Genomic DNA, 13,983 nt, shown 5'->3' with positions numbered 1-13,983 from the left:
AAAGGATCGTGTCATCCGCATAAAGGCCCACCTTACTCTCCAGGCCCCCCCACCTGATTCCGGTTACGGCGGAAGTGGATCTCAAGCGGATCGCCAGAGCGAAATGGGTCGATAGGAGCTACAGTCTAGCGGGTTTTTGTTAGGCTTTAGTAGAACGATTATAGTGGCTTTATAAAAGGAGGGGGGAAGGGAGTTGCCCAGTTGGGCCTGGAGTAATGTTTCGTGCAGCAGTGGGGTAAGGTGTTCGCTATATTTTTGGTATACCTCAATGGGAAGGCCATCTGGGCCCGGGGATTTGTTGAGTGCCATATCTTGGATGGTTTGTTGGATTTCTTCTAGGGAGATTGGGGCCTCTAGAAGCGCTATTTGGTTGGCATTGAGTGTTGGGAATACCAAATCTTGGAGGTAACTGAGGGTGTCTGTAATGGATTTGTTAGTAGAGGAGCTGTAGAGATTGGCATAGAATTCTCTAAATCGTTCTGTGATGGACTGGGCGTCGGTGACCGTCTCGCCTTGTAGATTTTTGATTTTAAGGATGGTGTTGGCCTGGCCCTCCCGCCTGATGAGATTAGCCAGCAGGTGGCTAGATTGATTCCCCAGTTCGAAGTAATATTGTTTGGTGAAAAATAATTTACGTTTGGTTTTTTCGTGGATTTGAATTCTATACAGGCGGGACATGCCAAGCCATGCTACCTTGTTGGAGTCTGTAGGGCCAGATATGTATAGTTTTTCCGCTTCCACAGCCCGGGCCTCAATATCGCGGTCGGACTGGGATGTAGATCTTTTAATGTGAGTGATGGCAGATTTGAGACAGCCCCTGAGGTAAGCTTTGAGGGTATCCCATTTCAGGGCATAGTGGGTGTTGTTGTTGTGGACGTCCAGAAAGGTTGATATGTGGGCGGGTGTTTGGTCGCCGGTATCGATAAGTTTAAGCCAGAATGGATGTATTTTCCAGGTGGGGATGATCTTGCATTGGGGGAATTCTAAGGATAATCGTATCGGGCAGGGGTCCGAGATGCCTCGCGGGCAGTGTGTTATGTTGAAGAGATGAATTGCTAGAGATGGGGAGACGAATATATAATCGATTCTGGATAGGGTGTTGTGTCCCAGGGAGTGACAGGTGTATTCATGGGTAGTGGGGTGATGGATGCGCCAGAGATCTACCCAACCCACACTGTCAGTTAGCTGTTGCAGGGGGGATTTAGCTGTGGTAGGGGCTGTGGAAGATGTATGGAACCTGTCTATATTTGAGTCCATTACTTGGTTAAAGTCCCCCATGCAGATGACATTTGCCAGGGGCTACTGGTGGGCGAATGCTATGGCCGCTTGTAAATAATTAACATGTGACATTCCGTTTAACTGTTATGACGGGAATGTCAAGAAAAGAAAACTCTAAGTTACGCTCTAACGAGAGAGTAACGGTTGTTGCAAGTAGGGGAAATTCCTATGGCCTTAAGGGAAGTAGTGGCACCAACTGAGCCTAATAGGTTTTGCGTCTTATTTATTGTTGAGGTCCCGATGTGGGAGTTAATAAGTATTAATTGCGCATTGTTCCCAGTAGGCCAGGGGAATTATAGAAAACAACATTGTAAATAAGGTTTAGAATATAGCTACAACATATTTAGGATCCAGCGTCCGCGGGTGGTATGGGATGCATATGGAGCCATTCCATGGCTTCGGCTGGTGACTGCATGAAAAGGACTTTTCCGTCCGCTACGATGCGCAGGCGGGCTGGGTAGGCCATGGAGTAAGGGATGTTTCTGTCCTTGAATTTTTTCTTGACCTCTATAAAGGTGGCTCTCTGCTTCTGTAAATCCGCGGAAAAATCAGGAAAAATGGAGATCACCAAATTGTTATATTTGAGTGGGCCTTTAAGTCTGGCTTGACGCAGTGCAACATCACGGTCTCTGCAGTTTAGAATCCTTGCCAGGAAGGGGCGCGGGGGGCCCCTGGAGGCGGGGGTTTGGCTGGGACACGATGGTCTCTCTCCACGGTAAAGGAGGCTGAGAAGATGTCGTTCCCCAGTATCGATTTTAGCCAGTTCTCGGTGAATGTCTCCGGTTGCGAGCCCTCTGCACGTTCTGGCAAACCGATTATTCGTAGGTTGTTACGGCGGAGGCGATTTTCTAAGTCGTCCATCTTGGACTGGCAGAATTCTGATTGTTTGGTAGCTTTGTGTATTGCTGCCGGGAGTGGCCTCAGGGAGTCCTCAATATTAGAGACGCGGTCTTCCATCTCGCTCATCCTGCCTCGCATATTTTGTAAATCCTGCCTCAGCAGGGAAACGTCTGCTTTGATTTCGTCTATTTTGCCCGTGAGGGAGGATTTGCAGATATTGATAGCTTCAAGAAGTTGTCGCATAGTGGGTTCTGGAGTTTGCCCAGGGTCTGTCTCGCTCTCCCTCGTCTGGGTGGTTCGCAGTTTGCGGCCTGTTGGAGCAGGGCTTCAGCGGTAGGTGGAATTCGCTGCAGGTCTTGTGTGCCGGCGAGCAGACTGGCACAGTGCAGCAATGTGGCAGCTCCGGTCGGTGTGCCGCTGGTCTGATGAGTCCTGTCCGGCGGGAGAGGAAGGCCCGCCTGCAGTCTGATCGGGGCTTGCAGGGAAAAAAGTTCGCCCGGGGCTCCGTCAGCAGGTCGCGACAGGAGGAATCCGGCAGCAGGACGACAAGTCCCCGGCGCGTCTGCTGAGGTGTCTCGCCGGGGTCCGGGGGATGGCCCTTGTCCTGGGTCTGTGTGGGTCCTCGCTGATCGCGGGGGGGCCGAGCTGTATGGTCCGGCGTGGCCGGTCGCGCCACTGATGGTAGCGAGCCGCGGTCTATTTCAATGCCGACTTCAGGTGCCGGGGACCGGTCCCGATGATGTGGCGGGGATATGCGGGACTGGAGGCTCTGGCACGCAGTGCCGCCGGCTCACGGCTGGGAGTGCTGGCAGGGCGTTGGCGAGCGGTCACTCCCGCGCTCCATCCCGAGGTCCCCGCCGTCCAGTGGGGTCTCGGAGGCGCCGCTGTCACTCGTTCTGCAGCTGCAGCAGGGTGTGTGGGTCCTGTCGGTGCCTCGGGGAGGTGAGTGGAGCGAGATAGGCCAGGATTTTGGCAGGATTTTTAGAGGATCCCCTGGGAGCTTTACTTAGGTGCGACCGTCCATCTTGGTTGCAGGCCACGCCCCCCTTTAACCCTTAATTTCAGTCGCACAGAGGTCATCCTGCCTGTCTGTTCTAAGGGGGCAGCAGCTTATATATGCCATTATCTGATATTGTGCCTGCTTTGCACAACTCAGAAAGGTGAGCAATTTTGTATCACATTCGGCCCTTTTATTCTGATGATATGTTGCACTAAAGAACGGTTTATTTTTCTGGGTATCAAATGACAACACAAACTATTTCCCTAACCCCTGCCCAACATGCACTATACTTGTATGGTACACATTCTGTGCCTGTATGGAGCGTCAGTGCAGCGACCCAGACGTAGGAGGTGTTAAGCAGCGAGGGGAAAATGAGATGGTAGTCACGGTTGCTCTACTGCTCCTCCTGGCAGGGTGGAAAAATGACGGTCTTAAGGTCTAACTACACCAGGGGTAAAAATATAGGGAGATATTATAACCTGCCACTCATGGCGTCGGGTAGGGGAAAGTGTTGGTTTGTCGTGACGCCAGTCTGTATATGGGTAGGGACCCATTCCGAACAAAAATAATAAAAAGTGGAGAACTATACCATTGTAGGGGTAGTAGTCCTTGCTCTCCTGTAGTGTCATGTGGTACCTCAGTGCAGATGTTGTGGTTGGTGGGAAACACTTCAGGAAGCAGACTTAGATGGTGAAAACAATTTAACTCTTTATTGGCAGGAAGAGAGGGAGCTGTTGAACTTGCAGCAGTAAAACAATTTACATTACAATCTCTTGACATAGATGTTTAATTAATCTTCCAGATATTGAGTCCTCTGAATTAGTATCAGACATTGTTTATTTTTAAACTGGTCTCAGGGAATGGATTTTAGCTTCCAGCTTTTCTCCCTGGCTCTGACTGTTGCATTAAAGATGAGTTAATTTCCTTTTTTTTGTTCTCTTTCCTGTACTTTCGCTCCCTCTCTCTCTCCTCTCCCTGCTAAACCTTTCTTGTATTTGAGTACTCACACTTAGATGTTCTAGCTTCCCACCACACTGGCTGTTGTAGATGTTCACCTTGTTCCTCCCCGGTCTCTATCGCAGACTTCCCTGGACTAGACTCTCTGCAGGCCTGGACTAAACTATCTAACCCCGCCCACTCTCTACTTTTTATACACTCCCTGCTAACCAATCCTGACCTAGGGGAAAGCTAACTAACCAATCCCAGTTCTAGCTAGGGGTGATTAACAAGTCTTAGAGCAGGCTAGGGTGTATTCTGCAAAGTCATGCAGGGTTAGGTAGCATAAACACATTTAGTTAGCATATTCTAAAAGGTATATACACACATTTTTCATACTTAAAAGAGATATACTCCCAATTTCAGAAAGTGGCTATAGCAGTGCTGTGGGACCCCAACTTTGGGGTACTACAACAGCCATTTCTGACAGCTGACACCCGTCGGCATCAGACACAATGAGCGTTCAGGCCCATTGTGGCTGTTAACTCTTTAAATGCCCTAATTGGCATTTGGGGTCCTGAACGCTTGCCCCCACTTTTCTCCCTGCTAGGCTGTCCAAGAGTGCCCTTCGGTTGTCATGGCAGTAACGGGCTTCTGAAGGCCCCCAAGGACGATTGCCTATCAAGGTGTGTGTGTGTAACATAGTAACATAGTATGTAAGGCTGAATGAAGACAATGTCCATCTAGTCCAGCCTGTCTATCCTACTGAGTTGATCCAGAGGAAGGCAAAAAACCCCAAGAGCAGAAGCCAGATAGCCCTTTTGGGGAAACAATTCCTTCCCGACTCCCTAATGGCAATCAGACTGTTCCCTGGACCAACCCCTAATAGTTCCTACCTGCCTGTATACCCAGATTGACACTTAACCTAAGATTTATATCCTGTAATATCCTTCCTCTCCAGAAAGACATCTAGTCCCCTTTTAAACTCCTCTATGGATTTTGCCATCACCACTTCCTCCGGTAGAGAGTTCCACAGTCTAGCTGCTCTTACAGTAAAGAATCCCCTTCTATGTTGGTGATGAAACCTGCTTACCTCTAATCGTAGCGGATGTCCTCTTGTTACCGTCATGGTCCTGGGTGTAAACAGATCTTGGGAGAGATCTTTGTATTGTCCCCTCATGTATTTATACATGGTTATTTGATCGCCTCTTAACCTTCTTTTTTCTAGAGTAAATAGTCCCAATTTGGACAGCCTCTCTGGGTATTCCAGTCCCGTCATTCCATGTATTAGTTTAGTTGCCCTTCTTTGAACCCCCTCAAGCACTGTGACATCTTTCCTGAGCACCGGTGACCAGAATTGTACGCAGTATTCCATGTGAGGTCTGACAAGTGCCTTATATAGTGGGAGGATAATGTTCTCGTCCTTCGCCCCTATACCTCTTTTAATGCACCCCAAGACTTTATTTGCCTTTGCAGCAGCTGACTGGCATTGGTTACTCCAGTTTAGTCTACTATCCACTAATACCCCCAGATCCTTTTCCATATCACTTTTCCCTAGTGGTACCCCATTAAGTGAATATTTGTGACATCCGTTCCTCTTGCCCATGTGCATAGTCTTGCATTTTTCAACATTGAACTTCATTTGCCATTTTCCTGCCCAAGCCCCCGGCTTATCCAGGTCCGTTTGTAGCCGCACATTGTCCTCCGTTGCATTAATTATATTGTATAATTTTGTGTCATCTGCAAATATTGATATTTTGCTGTGCAGCCCCTCTATCAGGTCATTAATAAATATGTTGAACAGAGTGGGGCCTAATACTGAACCCTGTGGCACCCCGCTAGCGACTGTGGTCCAATCAGAGTACGAACCATTTATTACCACCCTCTGCTTTCTATCTCTGGGCCAATTTTTTTACCCACTTACACACGTTTTCGCCCAGTCCGAGCTGCCTCATTTTGTATATTAGCCTATTATGTGGCACGGTGTCAAAGGCTTTAGAGAAGTCCAGATATACGAGATCAATAGACTCCCCCCGGTCCAGCTTAGAGCTTACTTCATCGTAGAAACTGATCAGATTTGTCTGACATGAGCGACCCTTCATGAATCTATGCTGGTGAGGAGTTATTCCCTTAATTTCCTTGAGGTACTCATCGATGGCGTCTCTCAGAATCCCCTCGAAAATTTTTCCCGTTACTGAAGTGAGACTTACTGGCCTGTAGTTACCAGGCTCACTTTTGCTCCCTTTTTTGTAAATTGGAACCACGTTGGCAATGCGCCAATCCAATGGTACAACACCGGTCTTGATAGTGTCTAGAAATATTAGGTATAGCGGCCTAGCTATCTCGTCACATAGTTCCTTTAGTATCCTTGGGTGTAATCCATCTGGGCCCGGCGATTTATCAATCTTAGTTTTCTTTAGATGCTTCCGCACCTCCTCCTGCGTTAGGTATGAGATATTTTGTGAGGGGTTCGTTTTATTCCCCTGCATCTCGTGTGGCATTTCCTTTTCGTTTGTGAATACACTTGAGAAGAAACTGTTTAGTAGATTTGCTTTCCCTTCGTCATCATCAATGATTTCTCCTGCATTGTTTTTTAAAGGGCCAGCGATCTTCCTGCAAATCCTTTTGCTGTTAATATAGTGGAAAAATAGCTTCGGGTTGTTTTTGCTCTTTTGCGATCCGTCTTTCCGCCTCCTCCTTGGCAGTTTTGATCTTATCTTTGCATATTTTGTTTTTTCCCCTGTATGATTTTAGCGCTTCTTCGCTGCCTTGTTGCTTTAGTAGTTTGAACGCTTTCTTCTTTTCATTTATTGCCCCCCTTACCGTCTTGTCGAGCCACATTGGTTTCCTTTTAGTTGAGTTTCTTTTATTTTTAAAGGGAATGAACTGCTCACATGAGGTGATTAGGATCCTTTTAAACTCCTCCCATTTGTCCTCCGTACTGATATTTTTGAGGATGTTGTCCCAATTAATGTTACCGATAGTAGTTCTAAGCTGATCAAATTTTGCTTTACTAAAGTTTAGTTTCTTTGTCGCCCCCTGATAAGGCTTCCTATTGATTGACAGTTGGAAGTTGATTATATTGTGGTCGCTGTTCCCCAAGTGCCCCTCAACCTGCACCCCCTTTATACGTTCCGGTTTGTTGGTTAGTACTAGGTCCAGAATGGCTTTCCCTCTTGTTGGTTCCTGCACAAGTTGGTTCAGGTAATTGTCTTTGATTACTCTCAAGAACTTATCACCCCTGTGAGATTTGCAGGTTTCCTTCTCCCATGTTATATCTGGATAATTATAGTCCCCCATGATAATTACTTCGTTGCGCTTTGACACCTCTTCTATCTGCCTTAGTAGTAAGTTTTCAGTTTCTTCTGTTGCTTTTGGTGGTCGATAGAAGACCCCTATCAGGATTTTGTTATTTTTTCCTCCCTGTATTTCTACCCACAGAGATTCCACCTGTTCATCTCCTACCCCTATATCCTCCCGTAGCCTCGGCTTCAAGTTCGATTTGACGTACAGACATACCCCTCCCCCTTTCAGGTTCCTTCGGTCTCTTCTGAAGAGATTGTACCCCTGCAAATTCACCGCCCAATCACACTTATCATCAAGCCATGTTTCAGTAATTCCGACTATATCATAGTTTTCATCAGTCATTCTTGCTTCAAGCTCACCCACTTTACCGATCAGACTTCGTGCATTCGTGATCATACAATTTATATCATTTTTTTTGTTTTTTAAATTTGTTTTGTTGCTATTCGTACTTATGGCTGATCTGTCAGTTCTAACTGTACTAACCCCACCCCCTGCTCGTCCCCCATTCCCTTTGCTTGGACCCGGATCGCTATCTACACTGGCTACCCCACTATTTCTCATTTTGCCCTCCCCCCCAGTCCCTAGTTTAAACACTCCTCCAGCCTTCTAGCCATCTTATCCCCCAGCACAGCTGCACCCTCCCCATTAAGATGCAGCCAGTCCCTGCGGTGTAGCATGTCTTGACAGTCTACCTATCAGAACGCAGTATTATGCAATAAAACAATTGCAAGTTTAAGTCCCCTGTGGGCACAAAAAAAAAATTTACATTAAATATTAGAGGAAAAAAAAGTAGTAAACGTTTAAAAAAACGCCCTTTTTCCAGTTGTCTCATCAAAAAATAAAAATGTAGTATTACTGTGTATGCAAATTTTTAAAATATCACAAATTAATCCTGAATGGTGAACACGGTCGGAAATAAATGATAAACATTGCAGAATTGCTTTTTAGTCACCCCGTATCCAAGACGGGGAGGAGGGAGGGAAGGAGGAGTCAGAACGGCAATTTTTTAAAAAGTCATTTTATTTATTTTTAAGTCGTATTACATTAAAAAACCTATAACTTTGGTATTGCTGTAATCACACCGATACACGGCATGAAGTAACATCAGCATGAACATTGTAAAAACTAACGCTCACTCGTTAAAAATTGTGGAGTTGCATTTTTTTTTCAATTTCTCCACAGTAAGAATTTTCTTTTTAGGTTTTCCAGTACATTTTTTAGTACGTTAAATGATGCCGTTCACTGAAAAATGCAACTCGTCCCGTCAAAAACAAGTCCGTACAAGGAAAGGGGCGCAGTGGGAAAGGGTTAACCAGAGGCGCAACTTAATGCTGCTGGGACCCAATGCAATATTGGTAACAGGGACCCCAACTATGATGCTTTATTCATACTACTGGGCTCCCTATATAGAGAAGAGAGGCCTTATGGGCCCCCTAAGGCTCCTGGGTGCAACGGCATCCCCTGTATCCCCTATGGTTACACCCCTGGGTTAATCTATAGGTATTTCATCATTATAGGTGTCAGAATTTGCTGGAGCGCAGCGACATGGAGATACGCACCCTGGGTGCTGGAGCATACATCGCTATGCACTGTGTGTTATACAGTAAAACCTCCCAGTTGACCGTTCAAAGTTGTATTGAAAACTGTTCCCCCTGAGCGGCGGGTGGTTCTCTCTGTAGTCTGCGGTATGCATAGTAGATCTGCTCTAAATAAGGGGGCTGTCCACTTCCAGACGTGTCTTGTTGTTGAGGTCTCATTGTACCGCTATTTATTGGCTTTATCTAGGCCAGCCATTCCATCAGGTTAGCATTTGTGGCCACAGCTGTAGTTACAACCACTCCCATTACCACATACCAAGTTATGGACTGAAGCTTCACCAGACCAACAAACTCATAAAGAAGAACTGAGACAGCTAAAAGAGAAGAAAGAGGAAATCTCAAGTACACAGGAAGTGCTAGAAGTGACTCCGTGAACATTTATACATACGAACTATTGGAAGGAAACCACATTTCTACGAGGAGATTTGCTGCATCTTTAACATCTTCAGATGATTAAAACGACATTTACGCATCAAATAGAACTCGTTCATCCTCTCATTGATACGGCCTATTTTGGCTATAAGGATCTGACTTTTTGGGGGGATTTTCATCTCCTTTCTTCAAAAGCCGTAACTTTTTTATGTTATGTCGACTCGGCCGTTTGAGGCTTGTTTTTTGCACAGTGAGCCGTCATTTTTATCGGTACCATTTTTTGGGTACAGAACACATATTTTATAACTTTTATTTAAGTTTTTTTTGCAGGGCAGGAAGAAAAAACTCATCTATTCTGCCATTGTTTTTTTTTTACGGCATGAGAGCTCAAGCCCACGGGCGTATGTGTAAAATGTGGGTCTCCTCACGGTGTCTTACACATTTTCAGCCAAATGCTCTGCCAGCAGGGACCACATATGGCACTACACATGCCCACATATCACACGGGCACGGGCATGCGCGCTGGGATTTATCTTCTTTTTAATTCCTGCTCTGTTTCATATGTAATGTATTGTGTATGGACAATGTATCATACGCAGCGCATACAAGTGTACAGGCCTCACGCTGTGTGGAACGCAGAGAAATAGAGCATGCTGCGATTTACTTCTCGTGTGTATCGATACGCCGGTGTGCTTGGATCCATTCACTTTCACTGACTCCATTCACCGCGCATCACGCCTCCGTTCAACACATGTGTGATACGCAGTGAAAACACAGTCGTGGACATGAGCCCTTAATCAAGCAGCATAAATGGGTTTGTTTTTTCTTCTGCTGGTTGGTACTATTACAACAATCCCAAAAGTATATATAGATTTTTTTAGGTTTTTCCACTTTTGGACAATAAAAACCCTTTTATTTGGATTTTGTTTTGAAGACTTCCATTCAAAGTCCCATAACAATTTTATTTTCCTATTGCCGGAGCTCTGTGAGGGCTTGTTTTTTCGTTTGACAAGCCGTAGTTTTAATTAGTTCCATTTTGGGGAACGTGATTTTTTAAAATCACTTTTCGTGCATATTTCGAGAGGCGACATGACCAAAAGCAGCATTTTGGCTCAGTTTTTGTATTTCAATAGCATTTGCTGTGCAGGATATAAAGTATGTTCAATTTATTGAATAGATTGTTATGGATGTGACAAACTAACAGTTTTTTTTTTATTTAAGAAAAAAAAGTCTGAAAAAAGAGGGAAAGTGCATGAAAATGGGTAATTTTTTTTGTATTCCTCCACAGGACTTGAACCTGTGATGCTATGATCACACTGACATATATATTGCAGTACAGAATTAATTTCTCATAGCAATGAAAGGACAAGCCAGACCTGGACACCATGAACTGGCATCCAGTTATAGCAATCCATCAGTCCTCCATGATAACATAGCGGAGGGCTGAGGTCATTACAGATGGAGCACCCTCTCTCAGTGAACCTTACCACTGGGGCCAATATAAGGGACACTATTACTAATAGTATCCCCTATATCAGCCCCAGTAGTAATAGTGCCCCCTTTAAGACCCTAGGGGGGCGAACAGGACCCCCGGACATCGGTTGGGGATTTAAATGCTGTTGTCAGAACTGAAAGTGGCATTTAAAGGGTTAACAGCTCCGATAAGCGGCGCAGGTTATTGGAGCTGTTGCGGGTGAGTGCAAACTGTAAGGCTGCCTGTCCACAACCATGACAGAATATCGCTAGCAAGGGTGTTGGACCACCCTTTTAGGATGAAAAAAAAAAAATTCATATAAAAGTAAGCCAAGCTTCTAGCAGGTGACACCAAAACGGTCATATTTGCCAACACAAGATAAAGAAAAAATTAATTAAAAAAGAACTTAATGAAATTCTGTAAACAAAATCAACAGGTTGAAGGGAGAAGCTACATGTATTAAGGGAAAGAGATATATTGTTTCATCTCATCTCCAACATATCCAAGCCCAACGCTGAAGAAAATAAGGGAAAAAACATCTGCCACTCTGACCTTATTAGCTTTCTGATGGTACCTTCAACTAGGGGAATCATTCCAAATCAACATATAGTATGTTGACAAAAGTATTAAACCCTCACCAATCCTGTGCTGTCAAGCAAAGGGGATATGCAAATTCCATGTGTGAGCATTAAGTATAAAGAAGAGTATCACACAGCCATATCCTGAAAGAAGACATCAGATGCCCCCTGGTGTAGAGCTGACAACTGGGTCTGGTTGGGGGGATGTCACCAGGTGTAGAGCTGACAACTGGGTCTGGTGGGGGGATGTCACCAGGTGTAGAGCCGAAAACGAGGTGTGGCGGTGGGATGTTACCAGGTGTAGAGCTGACAATGGGGTCTGGTGGGGAGAGGTCACCAGGTGTAGAGCTGACAACAAGGTCTGATGGGGGATGTCACCAGGTGTAGAGCTGACAATGGGGTCTGGTGGTGGGATGTCACCAGGTGTAGAGCTGACAACGGGGTCTGATGGGGGATGTCACCAGGTGTAGAGCTGACAACGGGGTCTGGTGGGGCGATGTCACCAGGTGTAGAGCTGACAACGGGGTCTGGTGGGGAGATGTGACCAGGTGTGGAGCTGACAACAAGGTCTGGTGGGGGATGTCACCAGGTGTAGAGCTGACAACAAGGTCTGTTGGGGGGATGTCACCAGGTGTACAGCTGACAACAAGGTCTGTTGGGGGGATGTCACCAGGTGTAGAGCTGACAACGGGGTCTGATGGGGGGCTGTCACCAGGTGTAGAGCTGACAACGGGGTCTGGTGGTGGGATGTCATCAACAAATCAGTATGGACATCGCAGCTTCTGGACCTTCCAGAGTCCACTGTTGGCCATGTCATTGGGAGATGAAAGCCACCCAGTGTGTGCAGTGCCTCCACGTTCAGGGAGACCTCGTAAGCTGACAGAAAGTGGACAACAAAGCCTTGTAGGAGGGGAGGGGGGGGGGAGTTTCTGCTGATAAGGACTAGAGCCATTGGTTATAGTGAAGTCCATCCTCACCACCAATGGGTACAGAGACATCCGGCCAATGTGGCATCACCTCCCCTGTGGTAATACTCTGGTACAGCTCCATGTCTCCACCAACATGACCGAGCACCATGTCATTCAGCATGCCGGTTTGAGGAACAGAACTTCTGTAAACTCCATTGGCCATCCCAAAGCCTGGATTCCACAGTACCATTGAGCATCTTGGAGATGAACTAGAACGCCATATCCATGTACACCCAACACAACCATCATCCCCCGGATCACTGTCTGAAGCTCCTTGAGGAATGGAGGCAAATCCTTCCACTCATCTATGGGAACTTGGTAGAAGGCATGTGTGTGAGTGAATGTATGAGCATTAGGTACGTGTGTGAGTGAGTGGGTGGTGGTGGTGGTGTGTGTGTGTTGGAGGGAGGGGGGGGGGGGAGGTACTGCAGTCATTGAGGCCAAAGGCAGCCCAACACCAGATTGAGAGATGTGAATAAAATCTAATTTCAGCACTATGTATGTGCACCCCGAGATGGTGTATACTCTTTAACGTAAGATTTGGATGGGAATGTCATTTAAGAAAATAGGGTACAAAAACATCTGTCACTGTGACTTATTATCTTTCCAATGGTAGCATCAACTAAGGGAATCATTCCCACCAACGCATACAGGACAACCCTTATTGTCATCCACAATTAGCATGCTAGCAAACGTCAAAAGTTTCCCCGATGAACGGAGTCTTCATTTCAGTATCTGACATTTACAGTCATCTATGGAAGTAATAAGTTACACATTCTGTACTGGGAATACATGTGAGATAACATAAGGTCCAGTCACTTCATCCCTCACCAGCGACTAATACATGATGTGCTCAGTGATCCATATCACATTACTCATTCGGTTTGTACCTTCTCTCGTTGGAAACAATCCGTTCACCAAAGCCAATACATTCCAGTCTGACTGTCACTAACCGGCGGCCCATGTGCAATCCACGGCCCGGCCCATGTGCAATCCACGGCCCGGCCCATACTGCCAGGCTTACATTTAGAAGCAGTCGTGATCCACCATTTGTACCTACCTGGTCTGTAAGTTTCATGCGAGCCATTGTTTATCAGGCTGCGCACCAACAGAGTCTGGTCACAAAGCAAAGTAGAGGGGCCAGACGATAAGAAAAATATCTGCTTCTAACTTCTACTTCCTTGGAACTGCAAAGACGCTACAGAAACAGGAAGTAATAGTAGACGCGCTCTACAGCTTACGGCATCGTCACCAAAATAAAAACGTCCTTCTGGTTTACTGTGCTTTATTGTAGAGAGAATACCTCTCCTGGGTGGAACCGCCTCACACACGGCCTCGTTTTTGAGAAGAAAATCTAAAATCCATAGAAATATACAAAAATTGAAAAAAAAGGGTAATTATACAATGCAGCGAGGCAGAAACAAAGTGAATCATACAAAGCCACCACGTTTCCACCATCGGTGCAGACAGCCCTGGTTAGACATCCTCTTCATAAAGACTGCTGATGTTTAGTAACTGAAAGGGCGATACACGACCAGTCTTCTTCTATAGCACCTCAATAATGCTTAGATTTTGGAGAGACCCATTGAGAAGCAGAATGGTCAAACCCAGTTGTCAATTTATTTGTATATTT

At 45.9% G+C, this 13,983-nt stretch overlaps 1 protein-coding gene across 2 annotated transcripts in view; it reads right to left on the bottom strand.

The window, feature by feature from the left end:
* ANKRD44 (ankyrin repeat domain 44) overlaps positions 1-13,549 on the bottom strand; it is a 152,661-nt gene extending 139,112 nt beyond the window's left edge. For both annotated transcript variants that reach the window (XM_066577276.1, XM_066577277.1), the window contains exon 1: positions 13,411-13,549. In XM_066577276.1, coding sequence (XP_066433373.1) covers positions 13,411-13,437 — 27 coding nt within the window. In that variant the 5' untranslated portion in view covers positions 13,438-13,549. The remainder of the gene's footprint in view (positions 1-13,410) is intronic.
* Positions 13,550-13,983: the final 434 nt, after the last annotated feature.

This window comes from Eleutherodactylus coqui, chromosome 8 (assembly GCF_035609145.1).
Source record: "Eleutherodactylus coqui strain aEleCoq1 chromosome 8, aEleCoq1.hap1, whole genome shotgun sequence".
Taxonomy (NCBI): Eukaryota; Metazoa; Chordata; class Amphibia; order Anura; family Eleutherodactylidae; genus Eleutherodactylus; species Eleutherodactylus coqui.
Note: the sequence above shows the minus strand (reverse complement) of the source record. Positions and strands in the feature narration are given on the sequence as shown.